The 21,354-nt window shown below is 39.7% G+C and overlaps 1 protein-coding gene across 3 annotated transcripts in view; it reads left to right on the top strand.

Moving 5' to 3' along the window:
• GUCY1B1 (guanylate cyclase 1 soluble subunit beta 1) overlaps nucleotides 1-20,609 on the top strand; it is a 52,397-nt gene extending 31,788 nt beyond the window's left edge. For all 3 annotated transcript variants that reach the window (XM_043487738.1, XM_043487748.1, XM_043487753.1), the window contains 10 exons: nucleotides 2,704-2,901; nucleotides 6,787-7,017; nucleotides 7,470-7,586; nucleotides 8,313-8,446; nucleotides 11,548-11,745; nucleotides 14,707-14,944; nucleotides 15,968-16,108; nucleotides 17,494-17,648; nucleotides 18,144-18,270; nucleotides 19,407-20,609. In XM_043487738.1, coding sequence (XP_043343673.1) covers nucleotides 2,704-2,901; nucleotides 6,787-7,017; nucleotides 7,470-7,586; nucleotides 8,313-8,446; nucleotides 11,548-11,745; nucleotides 14,707-14,944; nucleotides 15,968-16,108; nucleotides 17,494-17,648; nucleotides 18,144-18,270; nucleotides 19,407-19,430 — 1,563 coding nt within the window. In that variant the 3' untranslated portion in view covers nucleotides 19,431-20,609. The remainder of the gene's footprint in view (nucleotides 1-2,703; nucleotides 2,902-6,786; nucleotides 7,018-7,469; nucleotides 7,587-8,312; nucleotides 8,447-11,547; nucleotides 11,746-14,706; nucleotides 14,945-15,967; nucleotides 16,109-17,493; nucleotides 17,649-18,143; nucleotides 18,271-19,406) is intronic.
• The last annotated feature ends 745 nt before the right edge of the window (nucleotides 20,610-21,354 follow it).

The following is a 21,354-nucleotide window of genomic DNA, read 5'->3' as shown; positions in this document are numbered from 1 at the left end:
GGGGGGAACTTTGAGTGCAGGTCCAGCTTGCTGCCTTCTGTCAAAAAGACCCCAGAACAGAATCCTGTCCCCATGTTCCCCTCTGAACTGGCCCCCTGCAGAGGTGAGAGGAGTCTTTTGGGGTATCAGGTGTGCTCCTGAGGCCTTTGGTATTCTGAGATCGTTTGCTTTTCCCGTTCTCTTTAGCAATAACCACCGGTTGTTGACAGATTACTATTTGATTGGTGAATTAGTATTTTTATTGTTACAGTAACAAATTATCACATGCCTAAGTGCTTAAAGGAACACAGATTTATTATTCTATGGTTTCCTAGGTTGAGAGTCTAAAAGGGGTCTCCCTGGATTGTAATGTAGATACCAGAAGGACTGGGAGGTGGGGTGGCATTTCCTTGCTTATTCAGGTGTTGGCAGAATTCAGCACCATGTAACCATACATAGACCCGTGGACCAGTTTTCTTACTGGCTGTCACTGGGGTCTGAGTAGGGCCCCAGAGGACCACCCCCCAAGGCCCTGCACAGGGTATCCTGCACCTCAAATCCTGCTTCCTTCTCAGTTTTCATCCCTCCTTGTAACCAGGAAACATTCTTGGCATCTAAGACTCAGTCACTCATGGAATTAGGCTGGGTCCACCCTGGTAATCCAGGATAATCTTCCCAACTTCCCAACCCCACTTTGCCACATGAGGTAACGTATTCAAAGAGACTAGATCTGGAAATCTTTGGGCCAATATTATTTTGCCTACTATACCTGAATGTGCTAATGTTTTATATACATCATTTTAGTTATTTCTATTTTATCAGAGAAAATCAAGTCTTAGAGTTGGGTAAATTGGCCACATTATCATGAGATGACACTTGTTCAGTCGCTCAGTCGCGTCCAACTCTGTGACTCAATGGACTGTAGCACGCCAGGCTTCCCTGTCCTTCACCATCTCCCAGAGTTTGCTCAAACTCATCTCCATTGATTGGATGATGCCATCCAACCATCTCATTCTCTGTTGCTTCCTTCTCTTCCTGCCCTCAATCTTTCCCAGCACTGGGGTCTTTTCCAGTGAGTCAGCTCTTCGCATCAGGTGGCTGAAGTATTGGAGCTTCAGCTTCAGCGTCAGTCCTTCCAAGGAATGCTCAGGGTTGATTTCCTTTAGGATTGACTGGTTTGATTTCCTTGCAGTCCAAGGGAATCTCAAGAGTCTTCTCCAGTACCAAAGTTCAAAAGCATCAATTCTTTGGCACTAGGCCTTCTTTATGGTTCAACACTCACATCTGTACATGACGACTGAGAACAGTGGCATGATTTAAATCCAAGTCTGCTTGATTCTAAAGCGACCTTCCCCATGACTCCAACACTGTGCTACACTGTGTGTGTGTGTGTGTGTGTGTGTGCTATATATGTGTAGCACACACACACACACAAACAAGTTATGAATGTGCTGAAAAGCCAAGTCAAAAGTATGGTTTGCATCATTTCTTCTGGTGATCTTTAAACAAATCTGTTTTTTTTTTTTTTTAAATATTAGAGGGTGATACTAGATAGTGGGAATTTGGGATGTTCTGAATTAATCACAAAGCTATAAGAACAGAAAATATTTATTTGCAAATTTATTAGTTTTCCAAGACTTCAGTTCTGAAAGGTTTAATTTCACAGGTTCGCTGTGAGGCTGTACCTTGATTGGAAACTGTGAAGAAATTAGACTGACTTAATTTCCAAAATATTATTTCACAAAAGAATGTACTAACATTTTCATATCCTTATAATTCTGATACAGTTTTTTGAATTAATAGCTAAGGTTTAGTATTGTTAGAGAAGCAAATGGTAATATGTGATCACTTTGGGAATTCCATACTATTTATCATAACGTAAATATACAGCTGCCCAAACTCCTGTAAATATGCATTTCTTTGCTTTAGCTCATAACTGTGTTTCTTTTTTCTGCTTCAGGCATCCTTTTATATCCCCCTTGTTTGTTTACCCTTCCTTAAAATATTTCTACTGTAACAATCAAATGTTTTTCCTTTTTTAAAGTCTACTTTAGTGAAGTATAGTTGATTTGCAATGTGTTAATTTCTGCTGTACAGTAAAGTGATTCTGTTATACATATATATTCTTTTTCATTATGGTTTATCACAAGATATTGAACATAGTTCCCTGTGCTATTATATAGTAGGACTTTGTTGGTTATCCATTCTGTATATAATAATTTGCATCTGCTAATCCCAAATTCCCAATTCATCTCTCCCCCACTCACTTCCCCCTTATTAACCACGAATCTGTTCTCTAGGTCTGTCCTCTATGTCTCTATGTCTGTTTTTGTTTCGTAGATAAGTTAGTTTGTGACACAGATTGGATTCCACATTTAAGTGAAATCACATATTTGTCTTTCTATCTTCCTTCAGTTAGTCGGACCATCTCTATGTCCGTCCATGTTGCTACAAAGGCTGAGTATATTCCATTGTACGTATTACCCTACCTTCTTCATTCATTCACACAGATGCTTTTCTTAATTGCATTACCTTAGTTTCAGGCTCTCTGGGTTCTGGCCTTGTCAGGATGCATCCAGGGAAGGGTGTGCCCTGGGAGCGTTCATGTGACCCGTCTGTCTGCCCCCAGACTCAACTCTGAGTCTGCTCTCTCAGCCTTCTCTCCTGAGAGTGACTGCCGCGCAGAAGCAGGATTTACTCATCACCGTTTCCTCTTCCCTGCAGAACCTTGATGCTCTGCATGACCACCTTGCTACCATCTACCCAGGCATGCGGGCACCTTCCTTCCGCTGCACCGATGCGGAGAAGGGCAAAGGACTCATCCTGCACTACTACTCAGAGAGAGAAGGGCTGCAGGATATTGTCATCGGAATCATCAAGACAGTAGCTCAGCAGATACATGGCACCGAGATAGACATGAAGGTAATGGGCAGTAACGGGGGCTCCTCTGAATGCGGATGACATATTTGGAGTGTTAGCAAGGCTCCCAGTTTACCCTTGGACATCGCTGTTAGTGGACCTCAGCAGAGGTATAGATCGGCCATACAGTGGTGGCACTGGCGATCTTCTATGCTTGGCCTTGGAATGCATTATACAGGAGAGTTTTCCTTGTGGGAGCAGATTTTTCTTTCCATTTATACATTACTTAAGGCAATGGGAAATTTAATTTGCATTTCCTGGGAGCCATACTTGCTGGGAAGCAGGAGAATCTGTGACTGGCTTAGCCATGGCCTTCAAAATACAAAAACCCATGGACACATTCTAAAATAATATGAAGTATTATTTCACTGTTCATGGCTTCTTTGTGAATTTTTTTTGGGGGGGTCCATCCCTGAAATGTGGCTAGAATATCTTGTTTTGTGAGCCGAAAGTTTTGCTTTAAAAAAAAAAATTAGACTGTTTTCTAAAAGCCTGGTCTCATACTTGCTTTGTTATTGATGATACCCACTGTTTTGAGTGATGATTTTAAGGTATTGATACAATAACTGTGCAGTAAAAGGAACCATTGTTTTTCCATATTTCTGACCTAGAGAGCTGCTCCCAGGCAGCTATGTTTTGTGTGTCTTCATATTTAAACACAAGAGCCACTTTTTAGTAGCCCTAAATTTGACAAAAGTGGGGAGAGGGGTGCCCTATTACTGTTTAGTTTTTTCACAAATGATAACATTTTATTATAGAAAAAACACCCCAAATATAGGATTTTATAAACACTGGTAGGTGAACAAGTGCAACTTTAAACATAAATACAAAGTAAAAAGGCAAAACCTACAAGCCTTTTGCTTTTTAGAGAAATGTCATGTTCTTCTGCGGAGGTGGTCTCACCAGACACAAATGCGACTCCATCTCCTATAGAGGCTTCAGGTTCACTTTCTGAACAGTCTGACAGTTTCAAAATGATGGCAAGAAGTGGCATGAATAAATCACTGAGACTGATTCTTAACTTTCTCTTGACTTTTACTTAGTAAAGGCTCCCCATCACACTTTGACAATTTAAAGCCTCTGCTCTGGTTGTGTTTATTCACAAAAGGACCTCCTGGAATCCTAGCCATCCTTCCTATGCTTACTCTAGAGTATTTTCATAGACGTGTGTACATTAGTTCAAGATAATACTGGCTGTTGCACATTATGCAGTAAATCCAGCTACTTTCTTCTAGCTTCCTTACCTTTTTTTTTTTAACTGTCATTCTTTCTTTATGGAAAGTCTAATAGGCAGTGTACTTTCTCACATATACAGTTACATTCTAACATATGTGGGAAGCCCAAACTTTAAGTATAGTATTACACAAATAAAACTTGTAGCATTTAGGTTGATTATATTAGGAAAGCATCCTGCTTATTTAATCTAGTAACACTGCATTACATTTCAGTTTCTTTTTTTCTTTTCTGGAGTTTCTGTTAGTTCTGACATGATTCCCCAGGTGCATTCTTTGTTTTTCTACTACTAGAAAGTGGGAAACATGGAACATGATGTTATCAAATCCAGAGACATTGAAAAATTAAAAACTTAGGTAAAGGATTGAAATTCATCCATGATTAGGAATCTCACTGGAAATCAATTAAAATTCAATATGCCTTTCATTTCCAACTTTGGGTTCTAACACCAAACTAACACCTCATCTCGAGTGAGGGAGCCTGTGTCAAGGGGGTTGTAACACTGGTCTGCTCTTGGTTTGTTAATTACTTAGCCAAGCTGAGCAAGAAGCAGGTACACAGAAACTTCAGGAAAGAAACATTAACTGGGGCACACTTGGAAAGTGCAATTGCCATGGTGATTAGAGTCTTTGCTTGGGAGGTTGATAGCAGTAGCACTTCTATATATACAATTCAGGTTTTTACTTAGTTGTGGTAATCACTTATAGACACTTTATATAATATGGGCTGTTCATTGATTCAAGTACTCCAAAATGGATGTCTGAAATATTTGTATTGGGTATTTATATTTGGTGTATTTAGTTTTTTCAAGGGCAGTGTTTTAATTTCCTGAGGTATTCCTCTTTTAATTAATTTATTTTTTATTGAAGGATAATTGCTTTACAAAATTTTGCTGTTTTCTGTCAGACCTCAACATGAATCAGCCATAGGTATACATATATCCCCTCCCTTTTGAAGCTCCTTCCCATCTCCCTCCCCATCCCACTCCTCTAGGTTGATACAGAGTCCCTCTTTGAGTTTCCTGAGCCAGAGAGCAAATTCCCCTTGGCTATCTATTTTATGTATGGTAATGTAAGTCTCCATGTTACTCTTTCCATATAGCTCACCCTCTCTTCCCCTCTCCCCATGTCCATAAGTCTATTCTTTATGTCTGTTTCTCCATTGCTGCCCTGTAAATAAATTCTTCAGTACCATTTTTCTAAATTCCGTATATACGTGTTAGAATATGGTATTTATCTTTCTCTTTCTGACTCATTTCACTCGGTATAATAGGTTCTAGGTTCATCCACCATCCTGAGGTATGCTTAAGTCTGTAAGTCTCATAAGTCTGGAGCTACCAGATAATTTAACTACTTAAGAAATAGTAGACCATGTCATGAAGTGATAAATGAAGGATAGGTTACAAATATAATCAGAAAAGCTATTTTGCAGATTTAAGCAAAGCAGAAGAGTAGAATTGAGGAATTCGTAAACTTGGCTTGCATATAGTTCAGTTCTTCTAGCTGAAATGGAAAGAGCAAAACATCAAAATTTTTAGATTGCTTTGTGTTGCTTTGGAGACTTTAGGGAATGAGTTTTCTTGGGGCAAAATTTTCCCATTATAAATGAGAATACTGATCTTTAACCAGTGTAGATTGGTGTGGCAGTTTTAATAGTACTACACTGATTTCACCATGAAATAATATGTGGAAATATATATACAAGTGTCCATATTAATTGCTATTTGTTCCTCAGTGACTGAGTTTGGTGCAGTGAACTAAGGAAAAAGGGGGAAAAGAGCAGTGCTTCCCTTATTTAGCTGCAACTGAAGAAATACTCTCCCAACTGCCTCCCATTTTGATCTGGCTGCAACTTGAGATATGTTTTTTCCTTTTTAAGAGGACATGTTGGTTGCAGTTTCTTAAACTCAAAAGAAAAAATCTTTTTTATACCTTAAGCATGCTTGTGAATAATATTTAGAAATGTAGTTATTTTTTAAATTAGAGAGTTTCGCTCATAATCAGGATTACTCCCATAGAATAAGCTTCTAGATTTGGAATTAAATCAAAGAATATAATTTGGGGAGGGGGATTTTTATGCATATTGTCAATCTATCCTTCAGAAATATTAATCAAAATACCCTTCCATTAGTGGTGTATGAAATGACTCTTTTTTTCTGTTCCTACCTAATATGGCATTGCAGTTTTATATACTTGCCAGTGATAGATAAAAAAGACATCACATATATTTTAAGATATGTGCTTCTGTCATTTAATTTTCCTCTGTTTCTACACAGCATTTTTTATCATATTAAACAGCACTGCTCTGTCTGATGTGTAGGTCGTTTACCGTACATGTGTGCCTGGCTTGAGGGGGTGCTGAGCCTATGGGGACAGGGGGTGCTTTGCTCCAGATTCTACCAAAGAGGCTGCATGAACTACTAAGGGACTCGTACCACATTTGCAGTTTTACTGTGAATAATTATTGTCTTCAAATTTCCTAAATCAGTATCCAAAAATAGTTTTCTATATTAGGCATATATAGTATTTGCATATTTTAAATTTTTAAAATTAACCTTCTAAATGCGGTTCTCATGACCAATTTCTTAGGTATTTAAATATTGTAACCAAATGGAAATGCCAGACAGTTAACACCATTTACCTCTTTGGCATCCAGGTTATTCAACAAAGAAATGAAGAATGTGATCATACTCAATTTTTGATTGAAGAAAAAGAGTCAAAAGAAGAGGATTTTTATGAAGATCTTGACAGATTTGAAGAAAATGGTACCCAGGAATCACGCATCAGCCCGTATACGTTCTGCAAAGCCTTTCCCTTTCACATCATATTCGACAGGGATCTTGTGGTCACTCAGTGTGGCAACGCCATCTACAGAGTCCTTCCCCAGGTAAAGGACATTACATTCCCTGGGAGCCTGAGATGAAAGGCCACAGAAATGCTACTGTTTCACGTGGCCACTCGTTCACTTAACCTTTGTTTATCTGTCAGGGAACATGGAGCACTTGGTACATCACAGAAGTCATATAACCGTAAACTCAGTATGTTTGAGCATACTGCAACTTGGCCTAGGACAGCTGCTTTTTTTTTTTTTTCTTTTTTAATCACAAGAGCAATGGGAGAATTTTGCAGGAATAGTGGACTTGTTTTCATGAGAAAATGACTTTCCAGTAATGATCAGCTTTCACTTAATTTATTCATCATTGAGCAAATAGTCACTGTTTATCTGCTGTCTGAAAATAATGTTCAAAATCAACCATTGACACTTTTAGGCAAAAGAAAGGAATTTAAAATACACCACAGTGCTAATTAAGTGCCCTTTTCTTTTCATCTGCATTTTAGCTCCAGCCTGGGAACTGCAGTCTCTTGTCTGTCTTCTCCCTGGTCCGTCCTCACATTGACATCAGTTTCCATGGAATCCTCTCACACATCAATACAGTCTTCGTGTTGAGAAGCAAGGTAATCAAGATGTTATTTCACTCAATGTGAGGGAGTAAGGTCTGTTACAGATTAGAAATGTTCCACAGGGATAATTAGCTACGAAAACATTCTGTGAGATTCAGAAGGTGTAGAGAGAGCAAAACCAGACCCTGAAGGGAGTCCTGTTTCAAAAGCAATGGTGCTAAATTGGGGGTTGTCTGAGGAGCAGTGGAATTCTATTCACGGATTAAATGAACAGAAGTGAATTTTGAAAATGCCTTGCCTGGATGGGCCAGTCACACGTGCGTGAACCAGTCATGCTTGGTTGCTCAGTGATGTCCAGCTGTTTGTGACCCCATGGACAGTAGCCTGCCGGGCTCCTCTGTCCATGGGACTTATCAGGCGAGAATACTGGAGTGGGTCGCCATGTCCTTCTCTAGGGGATCTTCCTAACCCAGGGATCGAACGCAGGTCTCCCACATTGCAGGCGGATTCTTTACCGTCTGCTCTGTGGAAAATCAGAAATGAGAGTCACAGAGGCTTTCCGCAAGGATGTCAGAGTAGCTCAGCTCCTGTCTTCCTGGGTTCAGTTTGCATTTCTGCAGTGATGTCAGGCTGTCTGGCTGTTACCTGGCAGACTCTGGTGAAAGGCCTCTTCTGTTCTGCCTGGGTCCCTGTTCTCCCTTATGGTTTGGTGGGAATGAGGTCCCTGTGCCCTTCTTGGGAGGGATGCTCATGTTGACTGTTGGGTCTTGCCTTTTCTAGGAAGGGCTGTTGGATGTAGAGAAATCAGAGTGTGAAGATGAGCTGACGGGCACTGAAATCAGCTGCTTACGGCTCAAGGGTCAGATGATCTACTTGCCTGAAGCAGACAGCATACTCTTCCTGTGCTCACCAAGGTAATCACTTTTGGATGAATTATGATGGATATACGCACCCATCTTTTGCTAAAAGGAAATCAGTAACATTTTATTCAATTGTTTTTACAAAGTATACTTAGATTTTACAACTCTTCTTATACATCTCTCTATAACAAGGATAATTTCGTTGAACTTACATAATAACTCAGAAGAAATCATGTATTCTCTTTTATTTGCCACATCTTAATCAATCTGTTGGGTGTTTATGCCTTTAGGTCAGTGGATATGTAATCTGAAGTTAGCTAATTCTGTAGTTTTGTACCTTCCAGAGAGTCATCATGGAGAAAATGAGTCTACAAAGCATTTATTAATAATACGATGGCGTAAATACACAGGTGTATTTGGCACCAAGAAATTACTTTTCTAATGATTTCTGGATTTAAACTATTTTATGTTAAAAACATTTTTCTACTTTAACTGAGATATACTATGCACAGTGCAGTATTAAGTTAAAATTTATCTGAATTTTGTGACACAGTAAACATCAGAGGGAAGTACAACTGTAGGCTGGCATTTTTACAGGTTGACAAAGCACTTTTCTAAAAGATGTATGGGAATTCAGAGTAAGTAATGTGTGTTTAAATTTATGTTAGAACAGTAGAAATAGATAATTACAAAACTTGTTGTTAGGTGATATTTTGTACGTTTTTAATTTGTATAGCCAAAATGTATGCATATTATTTAGTAACAGTTGACAAAGCATGTTTTGCAGGGCTATTGATTAAAAATTTAAAGTCCAAATGATCACGTTTCACTTGAAAATATTGTTTCAAAATTTCTGAAAAATTTAATGGATTTTGTAACAGCCTTCTTTAAAATTATTAAAATTTTAATAATTATTGATATATTAATATAATATAAAATAATATAATTATTATTATTATAAAAAATCTGGTATTAAAGACTATATAAGACTAATGATGGGGTTTTTCCCCTGAGAATATATATTTTGATAATAAGAGAGACAAAATTAGGGAATATAAACTCCTATTTTTTATTAATAACCTCCATTGATCAAACTGTATTTGCATCTGCTATCAATAAATGTCTTTTCCTTCTGCCTTTTTCCAAGTTGAGCATTGGTAGAAAGATAACTTCTAAATAAAGACAGTTCTTATTCATGGAGACAACCGTTTCTTTGGAAGTACAGGCAGAGATTTGGAGTCTACTTGCTACTTATCGTATGCAGAAATAGGATACATAGTAACATAATCACCAATTATTATATGGGACTTGTGTGTGTGTGTGTGCTCACCCAGTCATGTCTGACTCTTTCCTGCCCTGTGGACTGTAGCCTGCCAGGTTCCTCTGTTCATGGGATTCCTGAGTAGGTTGCCATTTTCCCCTCCAGGGGATCTTCCTGACCCAGGGATTGAACCTGAGTCTCTTGAGTCTCCTGCATTGGCAGGTGTAGCCTTTACAACTGAGCCACCTGAGAAGCCTTCTTATATGGGAACTGCTCGTGTGGTACTCACATTCCATCAGAGATCAATTAAAAGCACTTTAACTTGTAAAACGTATAGCTCCAAGAGGATAGGATAGTTTGGGGCTTCCCTGGTAGCTCAGTTGATAAAGAATCCACCTCCAATGCAGGAGACCTGGGTTTGATTCCTGGGTTGGAAAGATGCCCTGGAAGAGGGCATGGCAACCCACTCCAGTATTCTTGCCTAGAGGAGCCTGGCAGGCTACATACAGTCCATGGGGTTGCAGAGTTGGACACAACTGAATGATTAAGCATACAGCTCATTAAAATAACAATAAGTTTTTTGAACAATGACATGATTTGATTTTCTCTCTCAATATGAGCGTTTTAATGATTCATTTTCAGTTTAAGCTTATAGACATTTTTTTTTCTCTACTAATTGGCCAGTCTTGAAACCACTGGTGGATGATCTGGCTTCTTTCCCCAAGGGTATGTGTTAACAGTAGACTCTGATTGTTTTATTTTCCTTGCTTTTTTAATGGACATTCTGAGGATATATTTCAGGGAGACATTTTATTAATCCAAAATTCTTCAGTAAATTCACAGCACAATTATGTCACTTTAGAGAAATTATTATTATGAATGACTGGAAATAATTATTTGGCATTTAAATAATTAAAACCAATAATGTAACCTTAAGATATTTTAACCAAAGGCTAAATTGTTTAAAAACAGTCAACTCTTTATTTACCAGATCTTCATTGAATCAATAAATATTACATTTTCTAAAAATGACAAGTCACAAAGACGCATAAAAATCTGCAAAAATAAATAGATGAAACAAATTAGCCAAAGAAAATAAGAGTAACAGAAGAAAGTGGAGTCAGAAATTAGAGTAGTGTGTAAAAATACATGTTAGAAGTCAAGAGTACAGGATATTCATGTTGAAGATGGGTCATAAATCAGGTGTCAACCTCCAGTCATCATGCCTGAAAGAGAAAACAAGTAGTTACAAGAGTCATAGATCCCATAAGATGACAATCAACTAGTTTTGTAGAAGAAGCGTTATTATCCTTATAAAAGAGAGTAAAGATAACTTTTTTTTAAAGTTTTTTTTTTTTTTTGATGTGGACCATTTTTAAAGTCTTTGTTGAATTTGTTACAACATTGCTTCTGTTTTACATTTTGTTTTTTTGGCCTCAAAGCATGTGGGATCTTAGCTTCCCAACCAGGGATCAAATCCACACCCCCTGCACTGGAAGGCGAAATCTTCACCACTGGACCGCCAGGGAATTCCCAAGATAGCTGTTTCTTCATTTCTTTATAGTGAGGAAAACCTCTGGTAATAATAAGTAACAGCCTTGAGATAAAAACCTGAGTGGGTTTCATAAGGCAACTTTTCACATTATCTTTCAATTTAGGCTGACGGCATAAAAAAATGCAGTTGGGCAAAACTGCATTTCACGTTCACTTCTCTTTGATAGATGTTTACATGTTAAGAAGAATGAAGTCATATTCCTCTTGCTTTTATCTGAGTTTTCTTCAGCCTGAGCTTTTGAATGGCAGGCAGTGGCAGGATTAGACTTCTTGACGGAAACCAGGGTGGTGTTGCTATGGGAGCGTGGGGTCTGACTGTATGTCCTTCTCCTTGTGACAGTGTCATGAACCTGGACGACCTGACCCGGCGAGGGCTGTACCTGAGTGACATCCCTCTGCACGATGCCACCCGGGACCTCGTCCTGCTGGGAGAGCAGTTCAGAGAGGAGTACAAGCTGACCCAGGAACTGGAAATCCTCACGGACAGGCTGCAGCTCACGTTACGAGCCCTGGAAGATGAAAAGAAAAAGACGGACACGTAAGAATGGAACCTGTGGTTACAGATGACAGGCAGGGCTCTCCTGCATGGTGGATTCGGCGGCTCTCCTGCCAGACTGTGACTGGGTCCAAGCTCAGATTACTTGCCACATGACAGGCCAGTAAATCCAGAGATGGGGTGTTGGGACAAGGAATAGACACTTCATTATGAAAGCCAGCAGATGGAGAAGATGGTGAACTCATGTCCCAAAGACCTGTCTTGCCCAAGTTAGAATTCAGGCTCTTTTAACTGAAAGGGGAGGGACTCAAGCCAAGCGTTTCCCAGTTCCCAGCAGCGTCCAGAGGGGATGTGTTCATTTCTTCTTGCCTGCAGCCACTCAGAGGTGGGCCTTGTCAGGACATTTCCTGTGAGCTGAGTAAAGATATTTTAGCTTAATGCTTATCACCTGGGAGGCAAAGTGCCCAGAAATGGGACATTACATATAATTTAGGCTTCGAGGCAACATCACTTTAGTGATTAAATAGTAGTAGCATACAAGGGTTCTTTTCTGTACAAAGACTCCGAGTCGTGGAACCTGTCACAGTTATGGAGTCCTAAATAAACTGTTCCATGTCACTTAAATCTATCAGGCACACAGAAAGAAATCAGTCGTAATAGTAATAGGGATATGTCTTCTAATTTTACAAACCAAGCTGGAAGAATATACGACAAATCATGTCTCTGCAAATCATTAGAATAACTCAAGTGTGGGTTTCAAGTCTGACTGCCCATTCATCCATTTCTTCATGCAGGAGTGTGTACCGAGCATCTTCTCTGTGCCAGGGCTACCAGGTGCTGGGGTACACTGAACACTGAGCTTAGATTTGGCCATTATATTTTCAAAGAGTTCTTGAACGCCAAATTATTTTAGGATTTGGCAGATATGAATCTGACAGACTGTAGTGTCGTCTATGATGACAATGATTACATCTGTAATTTGATTCATGAACCAAAGTATCAAAATACAAAACTATATAAAACTGAATGGTGCTTTAAATTTTGAAATAACGGGTAAGTAACATTTAAGATGGTATTTCGTTTTCAGGTAATTTATTTAAACAAATACACATTGTGCATACCACTTGGCCTTGCTTGAAGAATAGAGATATATTAGAAGTATATTAATTAAAATTAATTAAAAGCTTGAAATCACTGACTTCCATAAGAGAATTTTACCCAGGGTCTTATGTGTTCATTTTTAACATTTGTATGATAGGAAGCAATCTTAGAGAATTGACCTGACCTTCCTTCCTGTAGGACTATTTCACTCTACTTGACACCATAGCATTGGTAGCGGAATCACTTCCTATTATGTCTGATGTCTAATCAGACTTTCTTGCACTGATACATGTATTGTTGCCCATGGGTGGATGCAAGGTAAACATGTCAACCGTTTGTCAACAGCATAGATGGATGGAGAATCCAGGTGAATGTCTATCTTCGTCCTTAGCCTCTTCCTTCACCTTTCCTACTCTGTATAATGAAGATGAAAATGATAGTTTATTGGAGATCACTTGACTTTCCTTGAGGCCCTAACCCCTTAGTCTTTCCAGGTATTTTTCAAATCTCCAGAAGTATATGGGATGAGGCAGGTACTCAAATCCCTCCTACTGCTCAAGAAACAGCTCAAAATTGTATATTTTATTAGTATGTGGAACAGCTTCCTTCATGAAATATAATACATTGTGAGATAGGGCTTAAAACTGAGGCTCAAAGTCGTCTGGATTTGTTAAGTTTGAGTTGCTCAGATCCTGCTCGGCTGTTAAATTGGAAAATCACCTAGGTTTCTCTCTTTGTTGATACTTGATTTTCAAAGTGATTTAATTATAAACGTTGACTACTAATTTTCGTTGAAACAAAGTCATGCTACTGCGCACATGTAATATTCAAAACAGCCTTAAAGCATTTCATAAAATGTTCTATGTTTGAGAGAGAAAATAAAAGACTGAAGAAATTCCACTGAAGCTAGGGAAAAAATGAGACCTCGGCTTCTTATACCTAGCCCCGAGTGACAGCTGGCTTCCGGGAGAAATAGGCCGGGAGGTGTCGTTTGCTCCTCTGGTTGTCTAGTCCAGGACACTCTCAGGCCTCAGCTCTGGCCTCCTGTGTGCTTGCTCCTCTCCTCCCCACGCCAGTGTCTTCTTGTGCCATCGGCCTGGTCTCAGGACTGTCAATGAAAATGAGATCTTTTCTTCTCCAGACCAGTTTCTTACCTGCTTTATCAGTTTCTTCCACAGAGAAGTGAGGCAGGAAGGAAAATCTGTTTTCCTTTCTTTCTTCCTTCTGCCCTTCCTTTCTTTTATGGAAGTCTAGTTGATTTACAGTGTTGTGTTAGTTCCGGGTGTCCAACCCAATGATTCATTTATCCACATATATTCTTTTTCAGGTTCTTTTTCCTTATAGATTATTACAAAATGTTGAGTATAGTTCCCTGTGCTGTACAGTAGGTCCTTGTTGGGGAAATCTGTTTCTTTTCATGTCAGGTGACAAATGTTGAGGCAGACAGCTTGCGCCCGAGAGGTGAATGTGTCCCTGGGAGCCCATAGTATTGCAAGAGTCAGACACGATTGAGTGACTGCATCACCACCACCACACCACAGAGCTAAGTGCTGGGATGACTTCTTTCATCCCGTGAATATCACAGTTGGAGGGTTGAAGCACAGGGTACATAGAACAACTTCAGCTTCCTGGCGCCTGTCCTTTGTTTTGTCTGTTTGTTTTGTTTGGCTTATTTTGATACACCTTGAATTGGTTTGGATTGGGAGATGTTTGGATTGGTTTAAAACAAACCAATTATTTATATTTTCTAGCCCTGACTTATAAATGTAGCTAATGATGAGCATCCTGGCAGAGCCTTCACTGTGCTCATGGCATCAAAGTCTCTAAAGTGGGCAGTAGAAGTGCTAAAGCAGCTCTCAGCATCTCTCATGATGATGGCTCTGTCCTGATCCCTCTGGACAGGTTGCTGTATTCCGTGCTTCCTCCATCTGTGGCCAACGAGCTGAGGCACAAGCGTCCGGTGCCTGCGAAGAGATATGACAACGTGACCATCCTCTTCAGCGGCATCGTGGGCTTCAACGCCTTCTGCAGCAAGCATGCGTCTGGGGAAGGGGCCATGAAGATTGTCAACCTCCTCAACGACCTCTACACTAGATTTGACACTCTGACGGACTCCCGGAAAAATCCATTTGTTTATAAGGCAAGTCCACGCCCTGTCGGAATGCAGTTCCATTCATTACTCTGAATTTTCAGACCCTGTCTTCCAATGGTGCAGCAGTCCCAGTCCCTGACTGTAGCCCTGCAGCCTGGGTACAGTCAGCTCTCATGCATTCATTGTTTACCATTTTCTTAAATAATTACCTCTTGTTCTAAAATAGTCTCTTCCCTGTAACTCAAATAAATGGAGCAGATGCTTCCCTAGTTAAAATGTTTAGCAACTTATTTGCACTTACGTGAATAAATCTTTACATGTGGTTTATCACACATAATATAAACATAGCATTCGTTTCAGTGCTCTGCAAGAGATGTTTTTACTGAAAGGTATAAATGATTTGCACAGTAGAGAAGTCATGGAGCATAGGAAGAATGCCAGGGACTCAGACCTGCTTTTAGATAACATCAGCTGGAAATAAACTTTCATAAGGCATTTCTGCCCATGGTTTCAATTAGAAAAAAATTATAATATTGGAAAAATGAAGTCAGTGGAATATTGCTTGGTAAAGGCAAGAATGTGAACCAAACCATCCCTAGGTATCTGGAGTCATAGCAATGCCACAGGGACTATTTATTCTTACCGTCATTTCCTGAGGAACATTGGAACATGGTGTGAGCACATCATAAAAATAAATGGTTAACGACCAGGATGAACCACTGAACTTAGGGAAGCTGGTGCTTTGGCCCATCAAACCATCACTGTTTTAAGGGGAAATAGGATCGTAAATTATTCTGCTGGGTTATAAGGATGTCTAAGGTGAGAAAGTAGGACTTACTAGAAGAAAAATAATACTGTGTTCTGTCCCCTGCCTGTAATCAGACTTCAAGTGCCTGGTGTGTACATTTTAATTACTGACCAATTTTCTTGTTGGAATCGAATATATTAGACTTTTAAGAGATTCAGGGGAGGAAAGTTGAAAGTTATTGATAGCAATTGGAAAAGCATGTTTTGTGTAAGGGTGGCATGTGAGTCAGTCATGTTTGTACTAACCAGTCTGCGCCCGACCAGGTGGAGACTGTCGGGGACAAGTACATGACGGTGAGCGGCCTGCCAGAGCCGTGCATCCACCACGCACGGTCCATCTGCCACCTGGCCTTGGATATGATGGAGATTGCTGGCCAGGTCCAAGTAGATGGTGAATCTGTTCAGGTTAGTAGGTAAAACACATATTTTAATGGTAGTAGGCCTTTTGTACAACTGATTTATATTCTTGACCAGCTAGTCATTAATTATGCATAAGGAGTTGCATCTTGACAACAAAGATGAAATATTTTTAATGTTTTTTTAATTGAAGTATATTTTACAATGTTATGTTAGTTTCTACTGTACAGCAATATGATTCAGTTATATACATATGTATGTGCATTTTTTTCATATTCTTTTCCATTATGGTTTAATGCAGGATATTGAGTAGAGTTCTCTGTGCTATGCAGTAGGTCCTTGTTGTTTATCTATTTTATATATAGTAGTGTGTATCTGCTAATCCCAAACTCCTATTTTATCCCTCCTCCACTCCCTTTCCTCTTTGGTAACCATGGGTCTGTTCTCTATGTCTGTGAGTCTGTTTCTGTTTCATGGATAAGTTCATTTGTGTCAAATTTTAGATTCCACCTATGAACGGTATCTCATGATATTTGTCTTTTTCTGACTTACTTCACTTACCATGCTCGGTCCCTCCATGTTGCTGCAAATGGCATTATTTCATTCTTCTTATGGCTGAGTAATATTGTATTGTATATATGTACTACATCTTCCCTATCCATTCGTCTCTCAGCGGACACTTAAGTTGCTTCTGTGTCCTGGTTATTGTAAACAGTGCTTCTGTGAACATTGGGGTGCATGTGTATTTTTGAATTAAAGTTTTCTTTGGATGTGTGCCCCGCAGTGGGATTGCTGGATCATATGGCAGTTCTATTTTTAGTTTTTTAAGGAACCTCCATACTGTTCTCCATAGGGGCTGCACCAACTTATATTCCCAGCAACAGTGTAGGAGGGTTCCATTTTCTCCATACCCTCTCCAGCATTTGTTATTTGTAGACTTTTTAATGATGGCTGTTCTGACCAGTGTGAGGCGATACTTCATTGTAGTTTTGATTTGCATTTCTCTAATAATTAGTGATGTTGAGCATCGTTTCATGTGCCTTTTGGCATCTGTATGAACAAAGCCTAATATTTTATTGAACCTATTATACTACATTCTTCCATAGAAATGGGAAATCTGTCCACCTATTTGAAATTACCTTCTTTATTCCGTGTGCTGAAAGTCATGAGGATGAGAAGAACCCCCTCTCCCTTCTGATTTATTTTTAAAAATCTCTTTCCTAAATCTAATGTAAGTGGCCAGATTCATACTTTTGAATCCTTCAAAGAATGTTTCTCTTGAAAGTCAGATTTTGTGAGGGTTTTTGTCTGTAATATGTTTGGAGTTCTAGAGAATTCTTATGATTTTTATATGATGACTCTGAATTCTTTAGTATAGCGTGAGCAATGCTTCCTATTATTGAATGTATTGAACCAGAGCTTTGATTCTGCAGATTACGATCGGAATCCACACAGGGGAGGTAGTTACCGGAGTCATAGGACAGAGGATGCCTCGCTACTGTCTTTTTGGAAACACTGTCAACCTCACAAGCCGAACAGAAACCACTGGAGAAAAAGGGAAAATAAATGTGTCTGAATATACATACAGGTCAGAGAACACATCTAGGTATCTACTGACTTGAAAAATGTCTCCTTGCAGCTGCTTTAATTCCCTGGGTGATTTTATTACCTTTTACAGCTATCAACTCTGCTTTTAGGATTACTATTATTTTTCAATTAAAAAAAAAAACTGGTGTGTTTTTCTTTTTTTTGGTCACACCATGGTATGTGCGATATTTCCCCAACCAGGGATCAAACCTGGGAGTCCCAGTATTGGGAGTGTGGAGTCTTAACCACTGGACCACCAGGGAAGGTCTTGGGATTATTTATTTTTTATTTGAGAAAATTGTGTCATTACTTCAGTTTTAAATGATTTTACATACTCTTAGGAATTTCTGCTGTGGTGTTGTTACTAAAGCCTCGAGGTACCTTTAAATAATTTACTGTGTGTCATTCCTATCTCCATTTATAATTTTGATGTATGTTACGTTCTCTGTGTGACCATAACACCAAGCTTCTCTGCCTGTTCCCTGTCCCCTTTTAGATGTCTCATGACACCAGAAAATTCAGACCCGCAATTCCATTTGGAGCACAGAGGCCCCGTGTCCATGAAGGGCAAAAAGGAGCCAATGCAAGTTTGGTTTCTATCCAGAAAAAATACAGGAACAGAGGTATGACTCATCAGAATATAATTCCTTTTTTAAGACTGGGTATGAATATGGGGAGCTAAATCGTAATCTCTGAAAATATGTTTCATTTGCAAAGAATTCTTGCTTACATGAACTTGTAAGCACAGCAGCGGAAACGCTGACCCATTAGTGAGCTGGTTAGAACAATGCAGCTTCTAGGGGAGACCTGATGGCTGACGGTTTTGTCCTCTAATGAAATTAAAACCAAAAGCACTGGAGAGAGAAGCCCGGGTTTTGGTTCTTCTGCTGTCATCTGGCTGGAACCCCGCAAGTGAGTGGGCAGTGAGGGGCGTCCCTGGCCCCCCTCCCCAGTGCCCTGGGTCGCCATGTGATCACGGCCAGGGCTGAGACACGACCGTCTTCAAGGGTGGTTTCCTAACCACGACGCTCCAGATCCTTCTTTCTAAGGCCACGCCATCGCCTCGTGGAATGTTTGGGGATCTTTGGACATTCTAGTCTCTGGTGGGTCTCTCCTGGAGAGAAGAGTGATTTATGCGTGTCCAGAATCTAAATAATTCCTCATGGAAGCCATAGGTTCGCGCTCACGCTATGGCTGTACTCCAGCCAGAACCCATGTGCTGGGGGGTAGCACTGGGGTTTGCTCGGGGGTCCTGTGGCCCACCGTGGTTCACGACACCAAGGTCCCGCCAGCCTTGCCCCTCTCTCAGTGGGCTGCATCAGAAACAAGCCCGGTGCTCTATGCCCTGTTGATGTACTGGTTCTGTAGAGGGGGAGAGACTCTTTGACTATATGTATTTTCCTGGATGTGCACATTCCCTAAAAATGCTTTTAGAATAGAAGTCGTAAAAGGAATGAAATGCCAAGTTGTGAAATATTTATCTTTATCTTCTTTTCACTGTTTTCACTTTAAATAATTTACTTCTGGCACTTGCACGCTTCCTGATGTTCTTCTGATAAATGAGTTTGCCGGAAGCGTTGTTCCTTTTATTTGGGTGGCTCTGTTTCAGCCAACCTGATGGTGGGAATGACTTAAAAAAGTGGTAGATATGAATGCAGATCAAATTTTATTTTTAAAAAAAGAAAGAAAATATTTTGAGGAATCCTACAAGCTTTCTTATCACTGAAAATGAATCCCCTATTTACTTTACTTTTTACAGGAAACAGAGCAGGATGAAAACTGAATCCTGGACAGTGGGGTTAAGACCACAGGGTGAGGTCCAGTCTCCCCCTAACAGATGCTGGGCCCGGGACCAGTGATGGCCTCGGTCCTTTTCATGGTTCCCCAAGCCTTTCTCCTGTGTATCTCTTTCCTTGTTCATTATTCAACTTTAGCTCTGCTTTTGATTATTTTTGAGGTTTAATATGTTATCTGAAGTTTGGCTTTGTGTGGCTGATGTGAGCTTCACGTGTCTTCAGATGGACTACACATCCCCTGGCATGGTGGTTTTCAAGTAGTGGGCACCCAATAAGTATTTGGTGAATTTAATTAAATGAAACTGAACAGTATTCAGCCATGTGTATATATGTCATGGTTTTCCACTTCTGATCAGTGTCTCTATATGTGTATATTTTAATGACTACAACATATAAAAAGGTTTTATTGTGTTGGTGCATATCATTATAGAAATCATTTTCTAAAGGAGTTAATTCAGAATTTTAGGGGAAAAATGCAATTTATTTTCAGACTCCCCAAATAAGAATATATCATGCTAAGAAAAATAGTATCTATTTAGAATTATGTTAATTTCCCTTCAGAAATAGAGAATATACGTCTTTGCTGTTAAAGTATCAGGTTATTCATTCAGATCATGTGGCAGTTACAGTTCCTCTAAAATGCTATCCTTTTCGTTATAAATCTCATTCACCCCATGCAGCTGTTGGTGAAGGCAGCACTGTCTCACAATGAGCTATTGCATTAGTTTGGAGTAAACGTCAGGGGCTCTAACTACATCCAAGGATGAAGCTGGAAGCACAGCTGGGGTTTCGGTTGGTCAGAGCCCCTCTTGGCCCTTTCTTCCCAGAAATGAGCTCCTTTGTCTTAGCTCACAAGAACTTGATTCTATCCAGGGTGCCATGTTGAGAAAAGTTACTTTAATTTCAACATAGAATGCATTCCTGTTGGAATCATCACCTGTTGTTCTTCATTATCTCTGATAATTTATTAATATCTATCTTTATAAAATACAGGACCACTACTTTTGTGTACAAATGTTTGTCTTTAAATTTAGCATTTCCTATCAGCACGTTGATAACTTGTATAAACGTTCCATGTTCATGTGTAAGAGAACCTGTAATAAATTATTTTTTCCACTTGTCTCTAGACGGTTTTTGATTCAATAAAAATGATGTGAATGCTCTTACCGGTCTTTTAACTAGTGCCGTTTTTGGAAATACGTCTTATCATTTTGCCTCTGATAGACTTTCATTTTGGTTCCCTGCTGTTATGGTAAAGCCGAGTGGCTCCTATTCCTCAGGACTATTCCTATATGATATTTTTCTTTAGGATCAACACAGTGACGGCAGCAAGACCAGCACTGGGTGGTAGGAGTGGACAGACAGACATGTGTCAAGTGGCATCAGCTCTTGAAGAGCTCCCCACATTTCGGGAGTGAAAGACATGTATCTAAGTAACTAAACTATTTGATATTCATGGTGATTTTATTGTTCAGTCGCTCAGTCATGTCCAACTCTTTGTGACCCCATGGACTGCGGCACACCAGGCTTCCCTGTCCTTCCCCATCTCTTGGAGTTTGCTCAAACTCATATCCACTGAGTCTGCGATTCATATTTATAAAACATATTCAAGACACAGAAAGAATACTTAGAGAATGAGAACCAAGAGGGATCGGAGGGAGGAGGAAGGAAGCAGCTGGATTTTGTGATGGTTTTGTCTAAAGCTGAATGAATTCATCCCTTCTCTGTGGTTTCCTTCTGTTCAGCCCTCTTGCGTACCACCAAAAAAAAAGAAAGAAAAGTTATGTAAAGTTCCTCACTTTGAATTGAGGATATATGTCTATGTTTTTTGGGGGGAGCTTACCAGGAGGCCCAATGGTAAAGAATTTGCCTGCCAATGCAGGAGATGCAGGAGACTTGGGTTCCATCTCT

The sequence above is a fragment of the Cervus canadensis genome, chromosome 1 (assembly GCF_019320065.1).
Source record: "Cervus canadensis isolate Bull #8, Minnesota chromosome 1, ASM1932006v1, whole genome shotgun sequence".
Taxonomy (NCBI): Eukaryota; Metazoa; Chordata; class Mammalia; order Artiodactyla; family Cervidae; genus Cervus; species Cervus canadensis.
The sequence above is the reverse complement of the archived record's forward strand: the minus strand, read 5'-3'. Positions and strand labels throughout refer to the sequence as shown.